This window comes from Glycine soja, chromosome 13, assembly GCF_004193775.1.
Source record: "Glycine soja cultivar W05 chromosome 13, ASM419377v2, whole genome shotgun sequence".
NCBI classification, from domain to species: Eukaryota; Viridiplantae; Streptophyta; class Magnoliopsida; order Fabales; family Fabaceae; genus Glycine; species Glycine soja.
In genome coordinates, this window is record NC_041014.1 from 21,907,075 (window position 1) to 21,922,219 (window position 15,145).

General features: G+C 31.5%; 1 protein-coding gene across 9 annotated transcripts; it reads right to left on the bottom strand.

Moving 5' to 3' along the window:
* Positions 1 to 1,458: 1,458 nt before the first annotated feature.
* LOC114380912 lies at positions 1,459 to 11,635 on the bottom strand. 9 transcript variants are annotated; one of them, XM_028340038.1, is made up of 10 exons: positions 11,470 to 11,634; positions 11,413 to 11,435; positions 11,209 to 11,287; positions 10,994 to 11,112; positions 10,827 to 10,909; positions 10,018 to 10,139; positions 9,188 to 9,349; positions 5,702 to 5,795; positions 5,189 to 5,390; positions 4,551 to 5,108 (listed from the first exon to the last, which is right to left on the bottom strand). In XM_028340038.1, the coding sequence occupies exons 3-9, from the start codon at positions 11,222 to 11,224 to the stop codon at positions 5,189 to 5,191; spliced, it is 798 nt and encodes a 265-aa protein (XP_028195839.1). In that variant the 5' UTR covers positions 11,225 to 11,287; positions 11,413 to 11,435; positions 11,470 to 11,634; the 3' UTR covers positions 4,551 to 5,108. The 9 variants fall into 9 exon arrangements, 7 of the variants coding, with proteins under 7 accessions (XP_028195839.1, XP_028195837.1, XP_028195838.1 ...); XM_028340036.1 differs by having other exon boundaries at positions 10,994 to 11,124; positions 11,470 to 11,633; XM_028340037.1 differs by having other exon boundaries at positions 11,413 to 11,634.
* Positions 11,636 to 15,145: the final 3,510 nt, after the last annotated feature.

Consider the following 15,145-nt stretch of genomic DNA (forward strand, 5'->3'; position numbering starts at 1 on the left):
TTTATATACATATATCATATATGGTCCCAATTAATCTCTGCATAAGATTTAGTTTCTTGTAAATTAAAGATCTTAACTGTATATCATGTAGAGCTTATTATTATTATTATTATTATTATTATTATTATTTGAAGTGTATTACAAATATGGATATGTAATAAATTTTCCCATCATAGGGAAACCTTTTATTATTTGGCGCCTGACGAGTTAGTTTTTTGGTTTTGTCTCTTGATTACTTTTAGATAATACTACTTAGTAGTAAAAAAAACAACACTTATAAGGAGCTATGTGTTTTTCTTTTTTTGTGACAAGCTCTGTTGAAAATTGAAATCAAGAAGTATAAGTTTGTGGTGGAGGGCTATTCAATGGATTTTGTGACAACATTAAATATGTAATTTGCAGCAATATCTTCAAGAAGTGTTCTGTTGGTGGCCTTTATCAAGGTATTCATTTGATTGGCTTATAATCCCAAGTGGTGTGGATATACTGGCTTTTACTGGGTAGGTGGGATAACTGGGGTTTCAATGCAGAAATTTATTGTGTCACGGAATCAGTTATAGGCTCTGTTCTAAGAGTCTCTGTGATCAGTGAAGGGTATCAAATATAGGGACGGGAATTAACATGTTGTCGTTTTATTTTGTGCTTTCTATTTTTATGTGTTGGGACTTGGGGTATCACTTATACCCCTTTTTTCTATAATACATTTTTTGGCTGATTTAAAAAAGAAAGTTTGTCCGTTATTCACAGTTCACAACAAAACAAATGGAGTGATGGAGATGAGGTGGTACAAAGTGGTGGCAGATGGTGGTTGTGTGCAGAGGTGCCAGAGAGGAAAAAGGAAAGGAGAGACAGAAGGGGAAAAAAGGGCAAACAAAGAAAGACGAAAAGAAAAAGAAAAAAAGATGAGCCATTAGATGAAAACTAAAAAAAGGTAAGGATAAAAAACAAAAATTTTATTTTATTAAGAAACAAAAGCGATTTTTTTTATGAAACATAAAAATAAAAGTCAAATATATATCAAGAGATTATAAACATATTTTAACCTTTACCCTAATATACCAAATGACAAAGCAAAAATCGTTTAACTCATTTTTTATTTTGATTCTCCTTTAAATCAAAACTTAAGCTATTTGAAATAAAAAAGATTTATGGAAATCAAGCTTTTTAATAAGTTGTATATGTTAATATTATTTTCACTCATTTTGAACTAATCAACACAAAACAATGAAATAGAATTTTAATTTAAAAGGAGCTTTACTTAAAATTTTCAAGCAACTTCGATTTAAAAAAAAAATCCCTCTTATTCTAACTTTTAACTTTAAAATGAATTTTAATTCAGAAACAACTAGACTAAAATCTTAACCTTAATATTTATCTCATATTTAGATAAATATCAACGCTCATACTACTACTCATTCGGTATAAATACAACGACCCTATTATTACTATGACAATAGATCACTGCCAATTTGCATTCATATTTCTATTTGTATGTTTTGGTGTCACAGAATAAAGGACAATGAATTGAACAAGCATGGACTCATGGCACATGCTTTGAGAGTATGATGGGATCCTCACGCCACCCTCAATCTAGAAATCAATCTTACAAACATTTTCATCATTTTTAAGAGGTTCAAACAGGTGGCGACTAATAAGTAAACCATAAGGTTTTCTTATACTTATTTTATAATAGTGTGAGGTGTCCCCAGATCCTTCAAATGTGGGACTAAGCCCCATTAAGGCTACCATATGCTACCGTGAGATAACTGTTTGCATATTGCATTTGTCATAATTGATTATGTCAAAATGACATTGTACATCTGATCAAAGGCAAATAACACTCACAGGTATTTCTCTTGCCATTATTTTCACCATGATGCAATATTCACTAATTTTATAAGCAAAAACTAGAAGAGCTCAAACATGCTGTAGAACATCATAGGCAGGTTCATCCATAACTGAAATTTTGTCACCTGTTGCAGTTTCTATTGGTTCGTAACTGCAAGGTCTACCACAATTACACATCGTTAGAAAAATGGATGCCAAACAAAAAAGATTGAAGTTCAGATGCCACTAGCAAGGATAGATACCTAGCTGGATGTACCCTTATCCTGGAGCAGGGCTTCCTTTATGCGGTTCACAACAACAGAGGCTAATTCATCTTGATGATTGGTGTATGAATGATCAGCTCCCTATATGATAATTAGCTTGTGGTTTGGTATAATCTTGGCAAACTCAGATGCATCTCCAACAGGGATAACTGGGTCTGAAGAACCATGAACTGTGAGGACCCTGACATCCATTATGTGATTTGAGACTAGCACTTATATGCATGCATGATGATGATTATTTACATACTTTCCAACAAATGTAAAGTAGAAAAACTAGTTAAATAATTTTCTTTAATAAATTTTCCCTAGAATAAACTTGAAAGTCTTAAAATGTATAACATTTTGGATTTATCAGTCTTATATACACACAGACTAAGTGATTATGCAATTTTAAAAAACTGTTAATCATTCATATACAGTGGTACGACTCAGATTTGCTCTTCTTGCTTTCATATGAAAATGAATTCTTCACTAGATACATCCCTTATATAACGTATCAGATAAGAACTTTTGGTTATTGTGAGAAATAAAAACATTTATTTACAGCCATTAGCTTAAAATAATGGTTCAAAATGTGTATTTAATTGCAAATCCCACACGATCTTTAATTAAAAGGAAAGGAAATCAAATTCTTTAAAAAAATTATCCTTGGTTTTAAATTTTTTTACAGAAACTTGGTAAATTGCACACACAAACCATTTCTAGATTATTTTTTTTCCTTCAGTGAATTAAATCAGTAGCTCCAAAATGAACTAAATGGAAGCTGTTGAGTATTGAAACCTTTGGGACCTAATGAAAATTAACTCACTAGGGTTTTGAGCAGCTTGGGCCATCTTCAAGCTCAGGGTTTTTCTGGAAATGCGAACCGATTTGCGAGAAAAATCAGAAAAGATTGGTTGTGAATGCTTCCTGGATTCAAAAACCTGATGAGGTAAAGTTCCGACCGGACCCGTCAAGACAGTAATCATATCATACCATCATAGAATTAGAATTATCCAAATTCTTAAAAAATTATAGTATTATGGAAAATGCTGCACAGTCCGAGATAACGACTCAGTGTTGTAGGTATTCGACAAAAACTGTATATTGCAATGCCAACACGCTATGTTCGTCTGATTGTATTTTACAACTTTTTATTTAATTTATATCCAGTAAAATATGAACACATACTTTCGTGCAATAGTTTTTTGTTTCTTTTGATATGTGTAAACCTAAATCGAAATATCCAACCACTAATCCGACACCCAAATTCCTCACCTCTAGCCCCGATTTAGTGATAGACGGTTACTTTTTCAAGAATCTTAAAACAAAAAAAAAATATAATTCTCATGATATGTAATTAATAAAAAAAATAATTATCAAAAAATTATGATTCTCGAACATTAATAAATTTTAGCTCATTTTTTCTAAAAGGAGAAAAAAAATTAGTTACATATTTTAAATAAATTTTTAATTTTCTAAAAACATATTAAAACAAATCAAACATATTTGACGTATTTTTAGAAATTATGATTTATGATTCTCAAGAATCAGTTTTTCCGAAAATTATGTTTCTCTTGTATAAAATAATTTTTCTCTCACCAAACACTTCCTTAGTGGAAAATAAACATGATATAGACAAAAAAAATATTAAACATATTCTCTTATCAAGTTGATGTTTTCATTAATATCATTATAGGAAGAAAAAAATAATTAAATGTCTCTAAAATTATAACCACTTATCACTTTAATAAGAGAAATAGGAGATAATGTCAAATTTAAGGCAAAGAAAACTTTCTGAGTTAAAAAAAATACATAGAAAAACTTACATTTATTTTACTTCAAAAAGATGAAAGCATACTCAAGAATCTATATGTTAAATGTGAGATCCTATTTTATTCTACTTGATCAACTCTTTGAGCTTCAAAAACTAAATTAATTGATTTGGTAATATTAAAAACTAAATTGATTGATGATGTCAAATTTAAAGATTAGATTGAATGATAGTCATGAAAGTCCAGGACTAATTTCTTTTTTATTAAAGTTAAATTTTGATGCAATGTCAATGTAAAAAAAAATAATCATAAAAATGTAGAAAAAAAGTTACCATATAAAAATCACCTTAACTATAACTTTTAAAATAATTCTTACAGAAGTTGATAGTTTTTAATTATATGACATTTCATGATTCAATGACCATCTAAAATACTTTTAAACCATCGGTGTGTTTTAAACATTTTCATCTAATATTGATAATTAAATTGGCTAGAATTTATTCTAGCATAATATTACTAGGATGATGTGGAAATTTCATGAATTAATTTAACGTATTACTCTAGCATTGTATTAAAACCTCACACCATGAATAACTTAGCAACTACTTTTACAAATGCTTTCATTATTCATTTATTTTATTTAAAAAAAATCACAAACAGTGGCGACAACTAGGAAGTTCCTACATTCAGCAAAAAACAAAAACTAGGAAGTTCCTAGCATGAGATTTTTTTTTTCCTTCGGTAATAATACAAGATGTCCCCACTCCACACACCTTTCGAATGTGAGAGAAATACATGTAAAAAATAAAATGAAATAAATTATACTAATAGAAGATAGTGTAAAAACTAGGAAGTTTCCATGTCATAACATTTACCCACAACGAATATGAGATGTGGAACTTAGCACACACATAACTAGGATGACCGTTATATATGATCATTTGTAGTTATATAACCCCTCTAAGGCTTTTGCCCTGGCCACAGGGTGGTACCATGAGATAACTGTTTGCATTCATAAATTGATAATGTCAAAGTAACTTTGTACATGCATCTGATCAGAGGTAAATAACACTCGCAGATACTGCTTTCGCCGTTATTTTCACCATGATGCAAGATTCACTAATTTAATAGGCAAAAACTAGAAGAGCTCAAATATGTTGTAGAACATCAAAGGCAGGTTCATCCATGACAAGAAAAAATAATTGTCATCAGTAGGAATTCAACTGGCTTGAAACTGCAAGATCTACCACAATTATATCATTAGAAAAATGGATGTCCAGCAAAAAAAAAAAAGGTTCAAATGCTGCTAGGCAAGACAAATACCTAGTTAGCAGTACTCCTATCCTGGTGCAAGGTTTCCTTTATGAAGTTCACAACAACCGAGGCTAATTCATCTTGATGATTAGTGAATGAATGATCAGCTCCTTCTATGATATGTAACTTGTGATTTGGTATAATCTTGGCGAACTCATATGCATCATCAGTGGGGACAACTTTGTCCAAAGAACCATGAACTGTTAGGACCCTGTCATACATGATGCAATTTGAGATTAACACTTTTGTGCTGACTGTGCATCATGGAAAATTCATAGCTTAGTATAAACTCCCTCCACTCCAAAATCCAAATAACTACTCTGTTTGCACTTTCAAGTTTTAAATCATATGTTCTTAAATTCAATGCCATACAATGCCATACAAAAATTTATCCAATGTTTTATTGCCTCTGCATTATAAAACTTTTTTACAGAAACTCTGTAATTTCTATACACATGCTTTACCATCTAAAAGATGCAAAAGGATCAATCAAAAGGGACCAGACAAAAGAATTTCCGTCACCTGCATTCTTTATCAATCTGAAGACAAGCTTCATGCATATTTGTATCTAAGCGATCCATCAAACTTTCCAAAGTCACACGGTACTCAAAATTTCCTGCAGCAGTAAATGTCCCCAACCCCAAATGGTCATATATTAAAATAACTAAATATAAGAGGGTCTATGTTAGACAACAAAAACAGAATTCCATGTCATCAGGCAGATGTCCTATGATGGCTGTCAATCAATCTTGAAGAGTTCAAGTATTAAAGGCAAATGTTGATAATTCTTGCTTTGCCTAGATTTTTCATTTTTCCTCTTTCCTTTTCCTCAATTCTTTTTGGGTTTGTTACATTATCAATTTAAGAGAATGAAATGCAGCCGAATAAAAGTATTGCAGCAAGAACTTTGTGTTTAGTACAGAATAATACCAATTCAAAATTATAGTGTATGGCTCTTTTTGGACAAGTGGCCTCAATAACTTAAAGGGAAGGTGAATTAAGTTTAAAAATTTTCCCAATTAATTAAGTTCTAATTCCATTTTCAAATCTATATGTTCGGACTATTGAAGATGAAGTGCAAACTATTTCAACAATATTCTTCAAATATGCAAGATAAAAATATGCGAGATAAAATAACTAAGATAGGGAAGAGAGAAATGCAAACTCGTTTTATCCTGGTTTGGCCACTTCTCGTGCCTACATTCAGTCCTCAAGTAACTCACTTGAGATCTTCCACTAACTTTATAAAACTCTTTACAACTTCTGAACAACTTTGGGATTCCTCTCCCTTGTGTTCAGGATTCTCATAAGTCAAGAGACAAACAATCTCTTGATTACAACAATGTTTCTTAGAACATACAGAAGGTTTTCTCTCTTTTTAGAGATGATGATACAAGTTGAAGATCTTAGAAGAATACTTAATTTATTTGCAAATGTTTGACCAATGATTTGTTTTTGAGAGAATATGTCACTTAGGTTCTGATGCAAAACTCTAAATATTTTCGTAAACAAGTCATATATTTATAGGCCCTTGGTGGCTTTTCAAAAACTTTTTAAGAGATGTGACTTTTCAAAATATTTTTCAAAAATTCTCTCACTGCTAATCGATTACCAGAGACACATTGCATAAAAAAAAAATTTAAAAGGATTTTGAAATTTGAATTTTAAATGTTGTGATCGATTACCACTTGTCTGTAATCAATTATGAGTGACGAAACTCAGAAGTTAACTTTGAAAAGTCATGACCCTTCAAAACAAAAGACTCATCGTCAAGGTGTATCTTTTGAGGGCACCATGGTTGATGACTGAAAACATATTTATTCTAGTCATGATGCCCGTGTAAAATTGTTTGCAATGAAAATGCTGATATGACGGACTGTTTGCTTGCTGGCTCATTTACTTTTGAGTGTCATATCATGCACTACATTTTGTGTCGTGTCTTGCTTCCTCGTTCCACAAATCTTGCTCATGCCTCTAAGAAGGATTTGATTCTGTTGTAAGCTCTTCAAACTGGTCGTCAAATTGACTGGGCTCATCTTGTCTGCTACCGTATGCATAAGGCATTACGTGCAAATGCACATCTTCCTTATCCCCAACTTGTCACTCTTTTTCTCCAAGACTTTAACATTCCTCTAGATGATGAGTCTTTTGTTAAAGTTAAATGCTCTTTTGCTATTGGGGCCGCTGTTGTTGCATCTTTTGGATATCGAAAAGACATAGATGGTCAACGGGTGCGGAAACAAGATCTTCCACCGACTCCTAATGAACGCACACCCTCTCCACCACCACAAAGGAATTCCTCTTCTTCCTTGCTGCAAGATGTTCTAAGTGAGCTTCAGGGTTCGGGCTTTTGTTGGTAACCGATTTGATGCTATGGATACCCGTATCACATGGCTTGAGGATGATATAAGATTTACCTGTCGATGCTTTGACCCTACTACTGATCCATAGAGCTTCTCTAGTACTATCCTATATAACATTATTTGTCTTATTCATTTAAGTTATTTGTCTTATTCATATTTCAGACTTTCTACCTTTGCTTCGTACTTGTTTATTCTGATATGTGGATGTTTTTTCTATTATTATTTCTATTATGTATTGATTTTATGCTCCTTATTTGATATGGTGCAACCTTGTTTTTTTATACATACATTCATTTTTCTACCAAGCAATCATTGCAAAATTAAAGGGGAGTGAACGTGCCGCACAGAGATATTTTCTTTACTCCTTTCAGATGGTTGTCATCATCAAAAAGGGGGAGAATGTGAATGTATGTATACAGGTTTTGATGATGTCAAAGACCAAGATTGCTTCAAACTTTAATTCAAGATCAAGAAACTAAGATCAAGAGTTAGATAAATACTTAGTTAGTTTGTTAAAAGAATCTCACATTGGTTAATAAGATTTGGCCTCAGTTTGATTTTTCAAATGATTATATAAAGCTTTAAAAGATGTTTTACCAACACAAAAATAAGTGTTTTTGCACTGGTAATCGATTATCAAGACAGATTACATATAGACTTTTTCTAAAAGGAATTTGAAATTTGAATTTTAAATGCTGTGATCGATTACCACTTGTATATAATTGATTACTAATGACAAAACTTGAAGTTAACTTTGAAGAGTCATGACCCTTCAAAACATAATTGTGTAATCGATTATCAAGAAGCTGTAATCGATTACCAGTGAGAGAATTTTTGAAAAATATTTTGAAAAATCACATTTCTTCAAAAGTTTTTGAAAAGCTACCAAAGGTCTATAAATATGTGACTTTTCTACGAAAATCTTTAGAATTTTCCAGCAAAACCTAAATGACATATTCTCTCAAAAACAAATTATTGGTCATACACTTGCAAATCAATTAAGTATTCTTCTAAGATCTTCAACTTGTATCATTAACTCTGAAAAGAGAAAAAAAAATTGTACTTTCTAAAAAGCATTGTTGTAATCAAGAGATTGTTTGTCTCTTGACTTATGAGAAGAATCCTGAACACAAGAGAGAGGAATCTCAAGATTGTTCAAAAGTTTAAAGAGTTTTATAAAGTTAGTAGAAAATCTCAAGTGGGTAGCTTAAGGATTGGATGTAGGCACGGAAAGTGGCCGAACCAGAATAAAACGAGTTTGCATTTCTCTCTTCCCTATCTTGGTTATCTTATCTCGCATATTTTTATCTTGCATACTTGAAGAATATTGTTGAAATAGTTTGCATCTTAATCTTCATCTTCAATATTCTGAACATATAGATTTAAAAGAAAAATTAAAACTTGATTAATTAGGAAATTTTTTAAACTTAATCCACCCCCTCTTAAGTTATTGAGACCACTTGTCCAACAAAAAGCAAAACAAACCCTTGTTCTGGACTTGCTAATTTCAGCAAATACACTTATACAATAAGTTCAAAGTAGGAAAACAAGTAATTGATAGACACTGAATTTGTTCAAACTATCTCTTATAACATGCTCTAACACTAATAGGCATTGAAACTTGTGTCATTAAATAACAGGTTACCTGACCTCGTCACATCTATGAAACCATCCTTCCTAATTCTTTCAATATGATCTTTTCCAAGGCGTTCTTCGATTCCTACTTTCAGATCATAGCGTCCAGATAGGTTGACAACTGTTTTAATGTCATGATATTTAGAAGCATAAAGAAGCACCACGCCACCTCCTGCATCAAGGGACAGCAACAACTAATAATAGTTCAATTATGCATGCAAATTCAGAGAAACAATTTGAGAAGATGTATTGGTCAAAGCTGCACTAATAAGTTAGGTCTCGCTGGGTATAAATAAAAAGATAATGACCATCAATAGAGAGTAGGAGTGTAGGAATTTTCATCATTTTTACCTATTCCTATAAAATACCTAGTTTAAGAAATATAACCCACAAGACCTACATTTCTATAATCCTATTTCTCATCAATATATTAAAATGAAAGATACTCATCAAGTTCCGCTGTAACAGGTTTTCGCCAAGCAGCCCAGAAATATAAGCTAAGGTTTCTTTCTATTTCAATTTTCAATATATTGCCTAAGAAGATTCAGTCAGTTATTAAGTACCAACTAACTGTGCGTAGATCCTGGTTCTATGTCAGAAATAACATAACACTCTTCTTACTGCATCATTCATGGTTTCTATCTTTAAAGCCAAGCCAGTAGGAAATTAAATGGCAAGAACAATCTCATAACATTATCAGTTATATAAAGGGGCATAATTGACAAATGATTATTAAATCAGCACTTACATCCTAAATGCTATCTGACTTATCTTTCCTCAACCTTTTCTTTTTGGAAAAAACACTTGTGAATGCCGAATGAGGAGAATAAGTTAAAATACCTTTACTGTGCCCGACAATGGCACTAACTCCACGGTTTGATTCATGAAAATGTTGAATTACAGCACGCAAATCTTCTGCCTCCCTCCAATAGTAACCATACTGAAATGAGCCATCACTTTCCCTAGAAGGAAAATCCAACAGCTAAACTAAGGACAACATAGAGTGAAGCAAGACCATGATCAAGACCAGATGGCAGAAATTTTAGTATGCATAACACAGTGCAAATGGAGAAACTACCACCGAATTTACAACCTATCGCTGCATGTGGCCAAAGGACCAGAAACATACATGCTTAAAGTGTATTCAAGACTGCTTAATCCTCCAGGCAGTGATATTAGCTGTCCTATCATATTTGTTATTAGTATACCAATAAATCTCTTTATTGGCAAACTCATATCCATCCCATATTAAATTGGTAATCTCCTAGTTTACTGTGCATGAGCTGTTGTCAAGCAGCTTTGGTTTGATACCAACTTAGGTTGTTCCAAGCTCTAGCTCTTAAAAGGTAGCAGCAAATTTCCCTTACGAACTATACATCTAATCCAATTTTGTACATTCCTTTTTTTTTTCAATTGAAACCCAAACTTAATGTTTTTAAATATTGATATTTTTATTAGATATATCTTTCAAACAATCCAAACCTTAACAAGGCCACATCTCTTTTTATCTCATCACTGGTAACATAATGCTAATACTTTACAAACATTTACAGTAACAAGCCACTTGCATCTTTCAAAGACGAAGAAGTATACACAATAACAACATCTTTAGGATTTATGGTTTTGCTTTGTACTACTACTAAACTCACCCATTTCCAGCAAAGTCAAAGCGGAAAGAACTCATTCTGGCATTTTCCAAAGCAGCAGCAAGATTCACTAAGGAATTGGATTCCTGAACATTAGAAAACTAAAGCGATGAAACTCATTGGATAAAAGGAATTTATATATAAAAGCATAATATATTAGAGACACTAACTTTTGAGGAGCGAAAACCGTGGCACAAGATTACAATCTCCCTGCTTCCAGATTCATGTAATATACCCACTAGTTTTTCACCGTGCTTGTTGGGTATTATCACTTTGTGTTGCTCAACAGCTAAAAGGGTAACTAACACATAAACTGTATCAGTTTCTTTTCGTTGAAATTTGCCAAAGATTCAATTTTTGCAATGAAAAAGACAACATATATCACCTGGGGTGTGTGCCATGTTCAAGGTGAAGGCCCTTCTTCTGGTTCTGGGTTTGTGATTGGGAGGGATGGAAAAGCGAACCTGGTAACGGGAAATTTTAGGCGTAGTAGAAAGTGATGAATTGAAGAAAAGTGAAGAAGCATTTTGCAAAAGGGTGTCCATTCTGGCCGATGAGATGCATATGCACTTGAACACGATCCATTTACCTTTGTCTTGTCTTTGTGTGTTCCTCGGTCCTCACTCACTCCTTGTCTTGTCTGTTCCTTGTATCTCACTCAGCGTCGGATTAGGATTTAGGAGCGATAATATGCCAATTAATTACTTAACGGATTGGATCCGATTCCGTGCAATTTTGTCCTAAAGGTCATAATGGTGTATTTGGTAGAGTTAGATGAGAAGAGATGAAAGGGTGAAGGATGAAAAGAAACGAAACTGAATGAAAGGGAGTATTAGGATTATAAAAGGTAATTTTAGGATAAAAAAACTGGTGAGTATTAAAAATTGTATAGAAATATTATGATTTATTATATTTTTATAAGATTTTTATGATAATTTGAATTTTAATAAATATATATCACAACAGGTTATTTTAGTATAAAAAAATTGATGAATATTAAAAACTATATAGAAATATTATGATTTATTATATTTTTTATAAGATTTTTATGATAATTTGAATTTTAATAAATTTATATCATTAGAATTTAAAGGATTTGAAAGAATTTAAATGAATTTTTTAAAACATTCAAAATTATAAGAACTGTCAGAAAGAGTTATTGAGTTATTTGGATGATGCTAGATTGATATGAGAATTATTTAATTATGTAGATGATGAAATTAATGATAAAGTCTCAAAAACATTACATGAAGTCATAAAAATTACATCTTGAAAAATATTAAAGAGAAAAAAAATATGTAATAATAAAAAAAAAGTTTAATAACCCAATAAAAAAAAGTCTAACAAAATTTCATTGATTTTTGTGAGATTGTTTAATATATATTTTATACTAATAAAGTCTATCAAAATCCTTCTTAAAAATAATTAATCAAAATTTGTATATTTTTAAATATGAAAAAAAATTATAAATTATAAGAATTTTTTATTGAATAGCACCAGATTTTAAAAAAATTAAAATTTTTAATAAAATATTACAAAACTTATTTACATCATTTAAAAATCCTAATTAAATATCACAAAAAAATTTATAAAAAAATCTTTTAAAATCTTAATCTAATATATTCTCCTTAAATTAGATTTTGATTGAGATAAAAGAGAGAGAGAAAAATTAAACTAAAGTCATTTGGTAGGTAATAAAAAATGAAAAAGAAAGTAATTTGAAAGAGATGATTGATAATGCATTTGTGCATAATCAAGTACGCTAGTGTTAAAAGTGTGTGATTGATGATGTTGTCTCTCTTCTCGTTCTACTGCATAGTATGGTCTTTTTTTTTTTTTATCTATTTGCTCTTTTCATCTCACATTGAGATGAAAGTTAAAGCTTGTAGGTCCTACATGATTTTTAAAAACTTTAAGTAATAACGATTGATACGTAACAAATACATACGCTCAAAACTTTCATTGCATTCCGATCCGGTGCAACTCACTTTCACAATTTTGGTAAATATTAATTTTTGTCCATGAGTAGAGAAATTCAAATTTACTATATTTTTTTCATTATTTCTTTTATCATGAATCTTATATAATTAACTCTCAATCTGATATAATTATATTCATTGAATTAAATGAAGCAAGTAATAAAAAGAGTTTATGATGAATCAAATCAAATTTCAAATTTATATATAAGTCACGAAAACCGTTAGATATAATTGATAAATGCAATTTTTCTTATTAGACAAATATTAATTATAAATTTTTATTAGAGAAAAATTTGAACTTCTGATTTTTTTTTTTCTTTTCCTTCTTCCTTACTCACTAGTTTAACCTTACTCGTGATAACCTTACTACTATATATTTAGTGCAAACATCCTGATATATGCACTTCAAGGAAGCCAATGCCACGTACCTCGTACACCGTGGTCCCAAATCCTATATATAGGAGTCGTAGGTTACGTTATGCAATTACCAAGTACAATTGAGTGATTGACTAAGATTTATACAGATACAAACACCCTCATCTCATTCACCAATATCATGCAAAAGCCTTTGCCCTCCCTGAAGCCGCCAGAGCTGATTTTCTCCGCTCATTGATGTAATCTTGTCTCCAATTTATCAAAATATATAATATATTTATAATTTAAGACCCCTAATTAATTAACACACATCATTTGATAATATATATAGTTTATTTCTGATTTCTGAGGCTTGCTTGCACTTACACTTCAGTCAACGCCTTTTTTTTCTTCTTTTTTCTTATAGTTTTTTCTTCTTAGATGGTTACTACGATGTAACGAACAACCAACCAAGCTCTTATTTAGGGAGTGTAGCTGAAAGGTTTTTTCTCCAATATCGGGCTTTAACGTTTGATGTCAATCATGAGTAAGGCTATATATAGCTTTCCTGTTGTCTAATTTTGTTATGTACCTAAATTAACATGATTCGATATATCGTTTGCATAATTGTATTTAAGTTTTCGGTACTTCAGAAAATAAATGTTGTCTTCTTCTTCATTCTAAATAATTGATTTTACCTTTTTTTTTTAGCTGTTTTCCTAGAGTCGCTTTTAGGAACCACCCTCCCTACATGGAGCTGCAGCTAGCAAATGGATCTCATGAGATTGACATCCACAGAAATACAGACACAATCCTTTCAGGTTATATATAACTTTATAAATAAATAATAACAATAATAATAATTAGTTTACTGATGAAAAGTAAAGCTATGTCTATATTTATGAAGGAAACGTTGGCTAATGTAACTAATTATAATATTTTTATGCAAGTTTTTACAGGAAGCAAGGATTGAGGTAGGTTCATGGTGGAAAAAAACTGGAAACGTTTAATAGTCGTTTTCTAAAATTATAATGAATCTGAGAAAGAAAAAAAAAACTCAATATGTTTTAGCAGTTGCTCTTTTTGGCAGATTGCTGTTTTCATGGGGTGCAAAAAAGGAGAAATTGAGCTTGGTTTCTCGAACATGTCTCAAGTAATTGATTAAGCAAACTACTATCATGCATGGATCATGTTATTAATTAATTAATTATGTAACTCTATTTCATCAGTCTTGTTTGAATTTGACTTCTCATAAACTAACTACTGGTTGACATTCAGCAGCACTTAAAAATTTATTTCCTGAAGATTTCTATATACATTCACAACCAACAACTGTTCAATGTTCATCTTCACTATGACTCAGTATTCCGGGCACTTCCAGTCCCACTTTCCTGAAACCCTTCCCACACGAACAAAATAGCATTCCAAGCAATTTCTTCACACCAGAGGGTGATCATGAAGCAAATAGTAGAAGCATTTCTCCGCGTGTTCTATTTACACCTTCTTCTTCAACTCCTCAGCATCATCAACCCCACCAAAATTTTCCCAATTATGCTTCAATAACACATCCAGAAGATACAGCTTCCAAGAGATCATATAGACCAGATATAAACCCAAACATAACACCCCATATGTTGGGGTTCAATTTTCACACACAAAGCCTGCACAGTAGATCATTTGGATTCTTTAGAAACTTAAATTTGACGAGAATGAGAGAAAGCAATCAAGCAACCCGTCCGATTATTAGTACTCAGCATTATCATACGATATCAGAGAGAAGGCGAGGAAAACTCAATGAAAATTTTCAGGCACTTCGAGCACTTCTTCCTCCGGGAACTAAGGTACATATATATCAAACTACATTTCAGCACTTCTCTTGTAATTTAATTAGCAATGCAATGCTCATAGCTTTTTGATACGTGTTGTTATTATTTTATTACAAAAACAAATGTCTTATGGCTAACCGGCCGGTAGGAGTTAAGTTTATAC

Bases quoted from the DNA above. Each gene is read 5' to 3' on its own strand.
- LOC114380912 (XM_028340032.1), bottom strand. From the start codon at position 11,368: ATGGACACCCTTTTGCAAAATGCTTCTTCACTTTTCTTCAATTCATCA. The intron at 10,910-10,993 runs GTTAGTGTCTCT...TCTAATGTTCAG, and splicing joins ACGGTTTTCGCTCCTCAAAA to GAATCCAATTCCTTAGTGAA. The intron at 9,350-10,017 runs GTATTTTAACTT...CCCTTGATGCAG, and splicing joins CATTGTCGGGCACAGTAAAG to GAGGTGGCGTGGTGCTTCTT.